Raw genomic sequence first — 10,171 nt, forward strand, 5'->3', positions numbered from 1 at the left:
ACTAAGGCTAGTCGAAAACCACACTAAACTTAATCGAAAGATTAATTTATAGCAATGTTGCATGCCCTCGTCAGATAACCAAGAGATTTCAAGTTCGATACCTAGTGGGACTACATGTGCCCCTTTTATAAACTATTAGGATTTTTGTTTCAGTACTAAGGTGGTTTGATAAATTAAGTGATTAAAAATTAAGTACTTAATTAGTTAAGGGAAGAAATGTATAGGAAGAAGGGAGAAATGTATAAAGATGAGAAAAGTTTTGTGAGAGATAAAGAACACCAATAAGTGAAAAATGACTTATTTCATTAAGTCAAAATTTTCTACTTAATAAATTAAATGGTTTTTTACTTAATGATTAAGTAGTTTAGATCTTTATCTCTCACATTTCTCTCTTTCTTACATTCATTTTCTCTTATGACTAACTTGTAATTAACTTTTAAGCACCCATTTGATTAAATTGAAACAAACACACCCTAAGTCCACGAATCTCCATTGTAATCGGAAAAAAAGATTAATTGAAGATTATTGCTTGATGTTTATAGCATCATAAATGTCACCGGCCAAGTTTCCCTCATTAAGGGAGATGATACAACCCATAAGCAAATTACATCATACGATCTTATAACTAGCTAGCTAGGCATTATTAAGCAAATTTATCTTCATATATCGACAATGATATAGCAAAAACATACTCCTATTAATCTACGACATAATCTTCTATTTGGGGCATTTGATGTAGGGGATCCTTCATAAGAATGGAACCAAAAAAAATCAGATACCTTAGGCATAAGCCCAAAAAAGAAAAATAAGAGAAAAATAAAAATAAAAATAAAGAAAACTACCATATGACTTAATGCTCGACAGTTGGGAAGGTGAACCTATGGCGATCTGAAAAACCGTACAATTAATAAGATGCCTGAATATAACATATATGTGCTTTCGATCTCCAACGAATTATCTCAAAATATTAGTAAAATAAATAGATAAATCAAGGAGTGATGCTATTTCATGCGAAAAAGCTGCCGAAGTCAGCCTCCGAATGGAAACAATGGCGGGACAAGTAATTTTCACCAACGTTATGGGCAATAATTATGCAACAAGCTACTTCGCCATATTCGCAGGATTTGCTTTCCGAAGGAGAAGCATTTTCCTAAATCAAGGGATTGGTTCCGAATATACATACTCATACATGCATTTATGTGCAGCAAAGACTTAACTAGTAACCCAAGATGTTTGTTCGAATTTCTTGACAGTTCTGTCTTGTTATTGTCAAAGATGGATGACACAAGTAATTATCCCTAGATAAGGGCATGACATGAAGTATGTTGTCTATGCAAATTAAATTTTAACAAGTGATAATATTATGGTGGAGAATACAAACTGTTGGCACAGACAAATGGAGAGAATTATACAACATTGTAAGAGAGATACAGACAGAGAAGAGTAAATGGAATCTTAATTTTAATCCCAACACTTGTTTTTCTTTCCCTGCAAGAGCTGAACCCAAAGCAGGGCTTCGACCAATCGATCAATACCACCATCATGCCTTTTAACCCTTAAAATCCTTTGTCTTTCTTTCTTTCTTTTTCTTTTTTTTTTTTTTTTTTGCCCTTTCTGGGAGACTTAACCTTGAACCTCTTTTTAGATCTCCTCTCTGCGTGCCTCTCCCTCTTGTTGTTATTGGTTTCTTAAAGCTTGACAACCTCAGGAATGTGAACAGGATACCTATCGATGCAATCGGCCCAAGGCCCGTCGATGGGCGTCTTGATGCTTCGGTTGCACTTCCACACTGCACTGTTGCACTTGAACCCGCTCCCGAACGCAATCTGCCACACCCTGTCACCTTTCTTCATCCTGCCCTTGGACTCGATGTAGCTCATCTCGTACCAGAGTGACGAGGAGGACGTGTTGCCGAACCTGTGCAGGGTCATCCTGGAGGCCTCCACGTGCTCCGCAGAGAGCTGGAGGTTCTTCTGGAGCTCATCGATCACGGCCCGCCCGCCTGCGTGGATGCAGAAATGCTCGAATGCCTGCTTGAAGTCGGGGATGTAGGGCTTCCACTTGGGGTTGAAGATCTTCCGCCCGATCAGGGTCAGGAGGAAAAGGAGCTGCTCCGATGCAGGCAAGACTAGAGGACCAATTGTGGTGATGTTGGACTTGAGCGCCTCTCCCGCAATCGCCATCAGGTCCTTCGACAGGTTGATACCAACCTTGCCTTCCTTGTCTTCCTCCTCGAAAACGCACCGGTATGCTTTGTCATCAGCTCCCTTGTGAGTCCGGACCATGTGCACCAACCGGTACTTAGCCCGTCTGCGGTCGGACTGCCTGTTTGATAGTAGGATAGCTGCCCCGCCCATCCGGAACAGGCAATTCGGGAGGAGCATGGCCCTCTCGTTCCCTTGGTAGTAGTTTGGTGTGATGATCTCCGTGCTCACGACAACTGCATTTGAGTTCGGGTGGACTTGAAGGAGATCCCGAGCCAAGTCAATTGATATCAGGCCCGCACTGCACCCCATTCCGGAGAGGTTGAAGCTCTTGATGTTGCTCCGCAGCTTGTACTTGTTAATTACCATGGCAGACAGAGAGGGAGTCGGCGAGAAGAGGCTGCAGTTGACGATAAGTATATCTATGTCCTTGGGCTTGAGACCTGTCTTCTGAAAGAGGGAGTCCATGGCCGAGAAGATTACGAGCTCGGCCTCGCCGCGAGCTGCCTCCATGTTGGGCCTTGGGGGGATGTAGTGGATGGCAGGGGGCAAGCAAGTCTCCTCCCCAAGGCCGGACCGCTCTAGGATCCGCATCTGGAACTCGACGCTCTTAGGCTTGTCCTTGAGGATGAGCCGGGAATGCTCCATAAAGGTCGAGAACGGGACCCGGCACGTGACAGGGGGCTTGTAGCAAGCATAGTCCACGAGGAAGATAGTCCGTGGCTTGGACATGAAATAGACGGTGGCAATAAAAATGACGAGGAACGACGAGCAGAGGATCTGGACAGCATCAAAATGGAGAGACCGCCAGAGACCAAGCAGCTCATCAGGACCGAGGCGAAGGACCTCGATGAGGATCCCGACCATGATGGGGATGAGGGTGAGGGTGATAATGTGGTTGACGAGGTACTGGTACCCGAGCTTCACGTACTTGAGCTTGACGGAGTTGGAGAAGTCCGGTAACATCGGAGGCATCTTGATGATCTTCTTCCTAGCCCAAGAACAATCGTTAAGTTGTTGGTGCGGATTGGCCTTCTGTCAATCGATTGATCGATAAATGTGGTTTGTCCAATGTCGTGTCGTATGTAGAGAGAAATTAAGGGAGAGGGAGATGAGAGTTTGGGTTTAATTAGGGAGGAAGAGAAGGGGGGGAGGTGGAGGGGAATTTAAAGGCAAAGGGGGACCGGATTGTAATGGCGGGGCAATGAATGGGAGGCAGATGAGGATTTAATGAAGGACTTCACGTCACTCAACGCTCACTTAACTCCATATTTAATTTCTCAAAACAAAACCTCTCCTCCTCCTCTTACTGTTCTTCCTCGTCTTCCCCATATGTATCTAGAAATCCATACAATTAATCAATCCCTCTTGCAATATCACATTAGGCGGAAACAAATGACGCTAATTAGTGAAATTAGGCATGCATCCGTTGCAGTTATAATAAATTAACTCGTGTGTAATGGTAATACGGCGGGCTTTTGTTACTTCTCTTGTCACTGCCACGATATACATAACCCTCTGCAGTCAGCTACATTCTATGGGTAAAGTTTGATATAACAAATATATATGAATGCCCTAAAAGATTATACAAGCCATCTTTGAAAAACTAACATTGTAACAAGTGACAATTTGCTTATATGTTGAACAAAGTAAATCATGCTTATACAATAATAACCTAGCATTTGGAGACGTCGGGAGAAAGATATATCACGAACAAAAATAAAATAATAACTGCAATTCTATATATGGAATGAGCTCAAGATTTGGAAAGAAATCAAAGCAAAATTATTTAAGGGCAAAGGTCTGCTAGTTAATTATTGCAGAAAGGTCAGATGTGATGATCTGTCCATTCTGGTAATCGAGTTTTGACGATTATTTTGACTTTTCACTGGAAGTAGCAGTTTTTGGAGTTGCCACTCACACCGAGGTTTTTTCATTTTTATGGTGAAAAAGGTTTTTCATTATTATTAATCAATTGACCAAAAAGCAAGAAAAACATTTGAGGTCTGACTTCCACGTCACCACCTTATTTTCCGACTATCGATTAATTAAAGCCAGACGACAAATACCTTCATATACACATAACATAATTTTTCGCAAGATGACATTTTTGAAACAATGAACAGTAACAATTGATGATTGTATAAAAATGCCATGATTTTTTTAGCTATGGATTAATTGTTTGTTTATTTCTCGGCACTTACGAAACATTAATTGATGGAAGGGTATGTTTTCTTTGGCGGATTATTAAGCAAATGATGTTTTTTTTTTACGAATAATTAAGCAAATGATTTATTTGTACAGGGAATCATCTTATACTCATTAAATAATTAAGAAAATAATGTGACATAACACCTAAGGGTTCCATATTTGAATCTCATCGGCAGAACCCTTCCAGTAGACCTATACGAACATCCAGTTATTATAAGTGGTAAAAGATAAAGACAGAATAATCGATATTGTTTTGCCCTAGCTAGTTTCTTCTTGGATGAATCCAAGTAGGTTTGTCTTGCTGCGTTGTTCAGTTGAACTGATACAGCAACTTCCTTAATTTACATAGAAAACCAAAAATGGTAGTTGTCTGTGTCCCCCGAATCTCCCAGCTCTCTCTTCTGTTCTTAGTCCCTTCCGGCGTTTTCTGTTGGTTTTATGTTAAAGGCAGCTGGAATAGTTGCGACTTTAGGAACTTACGGATCCAACCTCTCCCTGCTTGACTTAATTCTTAACGTCTAACCTACCATACAAAAAACTTATATACATGTATGTCTACGAACATTAAGTAATTCACGTTTATCAAATTCAAAGGGATAAGACTACAGTTTTCTAATTTCCTTAATGTCTCAATCAAAATGTGTATGAGAAATATACAGAATAAGACTAAAATTTGGACCTTTGTACATGCGAAAGATGGTAGCTTCTGTGTTTATTTGGTAAAAGTTTCAGGTCCCATAATTACTCACTTTTAGCAATATAACCACAAATTCGGGCTATCCATAATGTATATGTATTAAAACAAAATTAACTACAAAAAGAGGACATGCCTTCGCATGTTGACCTAGAAATCGCAAGTTCAATACCTAGAGAGACCATTTATTAGTTATTTAGGATTTTTCTTTTATTATACTAGACTATGTACCTCATTTATAACAAAAAATATAAATTTAACTACAATTATATATGTTTAAATTATACTTTTTTGAAATGATTTATACAAAAGGTTAGAGTTTTTCCCATAACAAACTTAAAAAAAAAACAATTTTGATATTTTTTTACCTTTTAAAATCATTTGAATAAGTAACCAAAAGAATGTAGTAATTTCATGACAAACTAAACTCTGAGATTTTATGTAAGTCAAAAACATACTTAAAGCATCTTGTGCCCAGAGCGAAGTCGACACTAAAAGTCTTTAAATAAATAACCATCATAAGTCGCAGGCCTTTTGTGGTAATCATATATATGAGTCATGCTACTTTTGCCGAATTCGACAGATCCGAACACAAGGGCATTTATGTAATTATAACTAAAAGTGAGGGGCATTTATTTAACATGAGTGTGTCGGAGCTCTGTTCGGCAAACACTTCGAAGGAAATATCATTTCTGAATTTGTCTGAGTATATATAGCATTGTACTTAAAACCATATATTAATGTATGTTTATGCATTTATTATATAAATACTGTACGAACCAAGGAGTTGTCATGTATTATTACTTTAGTTTATTTTATATATGGTTCATATCATACATCTAAATGTTCATATACTTGTAACGGCAATTTTCCGAATTAAGAAAATACAAATCTTTAATTAGTCCGCAAAAGAATAAGAAAAGTTTTTGCTATTTTTTTCGCTAAATAAAAGGCTAGGTCGGGTTATTAACCCATTGTGACTGCCTCAACTAAGAGAACCTAACCGACACGAAATGTTCCTTTCGCCATAACTCGCTGAGACTTTAGACCAACTTGGTCACCGCAGCCCCACCAATATACTAGTGAATTAAGTCCAAAGCCCACTGAATTAAGCATTACGAGCCGGCCACCGCCATTCCATTATATGCTCACATAGTGGCGAGCTCTACGTCCTCAATAATATTCGAACTCGTGATATTCAAGTGAAGCGCTTAATACTTAACCACTAGACCACAGTGCTGGTGGTGAAAAGTTTTTGTTATTGTATTCACATTAAATGGTGATATAATTCTATTATTTAATATAAATATATATATATATATAGGCAGATATGAATTTTTAAATATTCTCTTTTCAGTTTAATTGACTAATAATATTAAAATTATATAATTTTATGGATACTATAAATATACGCCCCAAATTAAACTATTTGAAAAAAATAATTACAAAAAAATCCTACATTAAACTTGTAATTGTATAGGCCTCCTTAAGTAACTGAAAAAAAAAAACGTCTATAAAGCTAATATATATTAGAAACGGAATGTGTGTGCGTGAGTAGTTTATTATTATTATTATTATTATTATTATTATTATTATTTGGCGTGACCGTTGAGTATGTGTTTTTGCGTATATTAAATAAATAAATAAAGTTGGAAAAAAAGAAACAGAGGGAGGGTTATTGGTTAACGTAATATTAATGGCATTAAATTAATTATCCCTCTACTGATCACCAAACTAAACAACTGTCAACGACAACGGCGATAGTAATTGTGGGGTCCCAATCGCAATATCTTTGCTACTTCTTTTTTTCCAAACGCCCTCCTCCACCATCACATCAACGCAGTTAGGTTTTTTCCTCCTTGTCTTGTCTCCGTTTTATTTATTTTATTTTATTTTGAAAACTTTTAGAAATAAAATGCAAATTCACATATACAAAACAGATAAAAATATTAATACATTTTTAAAAAAAAGTCCATTTGGGCTCTAAATCTGCAAAGCAACAACTCTTGGAGCTGGAGAAAATTATTGTAACTGAGGGATTTAGCTAAACCATTCATAAGTTATACCTAATAAGGTTGGAGACGGCCAAAGTATTTCCTTTTGGCATGACAGATGGCTGCATGTCAGTGCTTCGATTGATGTTTGTGCTAGAAATTTGAGTAGCTTTGTCACTTATTGAGTGTGGCAGGACTTCAAACCCAAAAAATTAAAGATATTTTGGCACAAACTTCTTTGTTTTTCAGGTCATGTCCCGCATTTTTCCTTCAATTTTTGGCTTGTGATGCTGGATAGAATGAGTACCAAATCAAAATTGGCAAATTGGGACGGTTTGACTATTCCTCCTAGTCGTGATTTATGTTTAGCTAATATGGATGCAAGAGAGCATATTTTCTTTGACTGCAATTTCTCTAAAAAGATTAGGGAGCATATTTTTTCTTTTCTTGGTATTGGAATATGTGCAGGAGGATGGACAGCAGGACTGTAGATGGCTGCTAACTTGAAATGGAGATCATTGGCTATCATCCTCGAGAAATTGCTCTAGACAACTTCTGTCTAGTATATCTAGCGAGAAAGGAACAACTGAGTATTTAAGGGAAAATTTCATCTATCCAAAATTTCATTCTAAGTTGAGTTCTTATTGTTTTACTTCTTCCTTGAAATTGACAAAGCTTGTATGGGCCTCAGCTTCCTTTTAGGATCTAGTCTCTTTTTGTCTAATTAGGGTTTCACTGAACTGATATACAGTTTTATACAATTATTGGAATGATAAATAGAAACTTATCCAAAAAATCTATATTTTTATATATGTGCACAGTTCACTCTCAGCTACGCAAGTTCTATTAGCTAAAACCTTTCACGAAATCATTTGAATTAATTAAATAAAAAGATAAGAGGATTAACTGAGGAATGATGATATTAGCTATTTATAATCACCGGAATAGATTATCTTAGTAGCATAAATCGATTATCTTAGTAGCATAGCCGTATTGCTGCAAAACATGGATTTTAGAGTTTTTTGGTTTGGATAGATAGATGTACATATATATATATGTATGTATGTGTGTGTGTGTATGTATGTATCAACTGAAAATAGCATATAGACAACTTCAAAAAGAAAACCATGTTTAATTAAAAAGGGGTAATTAGATTTTCATCAAGGTTAAACAACCCATAGGAAATAACCAATACTTGACAAGAGTGTATATTTGAAGAATCATGAATGGAGTCATCAATTATTACTTTATAAATCCCAACACCCGCACATAATTATATAGATTCAAATAAAAAATATCTATATGCCCATGGTGAAAAGCTCATAATATTAATAAATAATGTTATATATTCTATACTTTCAAAAAGTATCGAAATATTGTAGTAACCTGATCTCATGAATAAATGAGTGATTTAAATAATGAGAAGAACCAATTGAACATGATTACTTATAATTTAACAAGAAAAAAATGAACATGATCAAGAAAATAGTGTGCCAAAAATAATTTGGAATATATGTCATACCATAATCTTTTACTTTTGTGTCAATTTTATTACAACCTTTAAAAATTACACTATATAGCATATCATTTAGGGTGTAATGTTAATCATAGCACAATAATTTGCCTTTATATCAATTTTATCGAAACCTTTTAAATTTCACTATATAGCACATCGTTTAGGGTGTAGTATCAATTATGACATGCATGATATCAAATTTTTCGTAAAAATTAAGCGAAAGACTGATGTGAGGCACTCGTGAATGATCAATGGGCCTAGACCCTCACCACATGCGAAATTACCAATATTCTGACATGCTGGGTGCCCTTTTACCTACCAAACTCCCTCACCATTAATATCTGAATCTCAATCTCGCATCTTCACACATCTCCCGCATCACTGTAGCTTCAAATTTCTCTTTAGTTCAGTGTTTTGTCCTTTCTCCCCCTCTTCACCCACGAGCTTGCCAGTCACACTTCTCCATCATTTGTTCCCATTGAAGAAAATGAATTAAGATTTGCATTTCATTTGATAGATTTAAGCTTCCATTTTTTTCTAACAATTTTTCATCCATTGTTCACTATATGAATTGCAATAAGTTCAGTATGTGATTTTTTTTCATTCTATTGATGGTGTGGTTGTTTTTCAGAAAGAGTAATTCCGTATGTGAAGATGCGGGAATGAGATTCAAGTATTGATGGTGAATGAGACAGGTGGGTAAAAGGACACCGGGCAGGTCGGAATATTCCGCATGTGGCAAGAGTCTGAGCCCATTATTCATCCACATGTGCCACACATCAGCTTTTCGTTTAATTTTCACAGAAAATTTAACGTTAGGCTATAAATGAAACTACACCCTAAAAATTGTGCTATATAGTATAATTTTAAAAGGTTATGATAAAATTAATACAAAAGTAAAATGTTGTGCGATGACATATATTTTTCTCAAAATATTTTGAGTCCTTAACTAGAACAAGTCCCCAAATTTAGAAGTCCAATATATTTTCCAATGAAACAATCACGGATTTTTTAACCTATTAGCTAAAAATAATCCCATTCATGTATTGACTTGATCATACTCAGGAGGTGTATTCAATGAATTATAAACCCCTAAACTGCAAGTAAAGTCCGCCAACGAAAATGCAATTCACCGTTACACCACATCCACATGGTTAAAAGTATAATATTAAAAAATGCTACCTAAGGTAGCATCTGCTGATTTCATATAATTAACGGCATTAGTATGTGTATTACAAGATTATGGTCTCTATAAGCATATTGTTGGCTTTATATATATAGAGTATTTGTTTTTTATTGTGATCATAGTTTTACTTATGTGGCTGCTTTTTTCGTATATTTTTATCTGTATTCATTTTTAAGTTACATGAGTTGATTTGTTAAAAAAGATGAAAAATAACTGCGCAAGGTGCAATGATCAACTAGTTATAATTTAATATTGGCAGGAGCACGATGATGAAACTAAGAAATCTATTATCATCAAAGAAAATGAAGGAATTTAATGCTTAAATTCAAGATAAGATGAGAACAAAGTATGGTGCAGTGGCATACA

At 36.2% G+C, this 10,171-nt stretch overlaps 1 protein-coding gene across 1 annotated transcript; it reads right to left on the bottom strand.

Annotated features, from left to right (window-relative positions):
- Positions 1-1,232: 1,232 nt before the first annotated feature.
- Positions 1,233-3,348, bottom strand: LOC116211514 (3-ketoacyl-CoA synthase 6). The gene has a single exon (XM_031545943.1). The coding sequence runs from the start codon at positions 3,177-3,179 to the stop codon at positions 1,689-1,691; it is 1,491 nt and encodes a 496-aa protein (XP_031401803.1). The 5' UTR covers positions 3,180-3,348; the 3' UTR covers positions 1,233-1,688.
- Positions 3,349-10,171: the final 6,823 nt, after the last annotated feature.

The sequence above is a fragment of the Punica granatum genome, chromosome 6, assembly GCF_007655135.1.
Source record: "Punica granatum isolate Tunisia-2019 chromosome 6, ASM765513v2, whole genome shotgun sequence".
Taxonomy (NCBI): Eukaryota; Viridiplantae; Streptophyta; class Magnoliopsida; order Myrtales; family Lythraceae; genus Punica; species Punica granatum.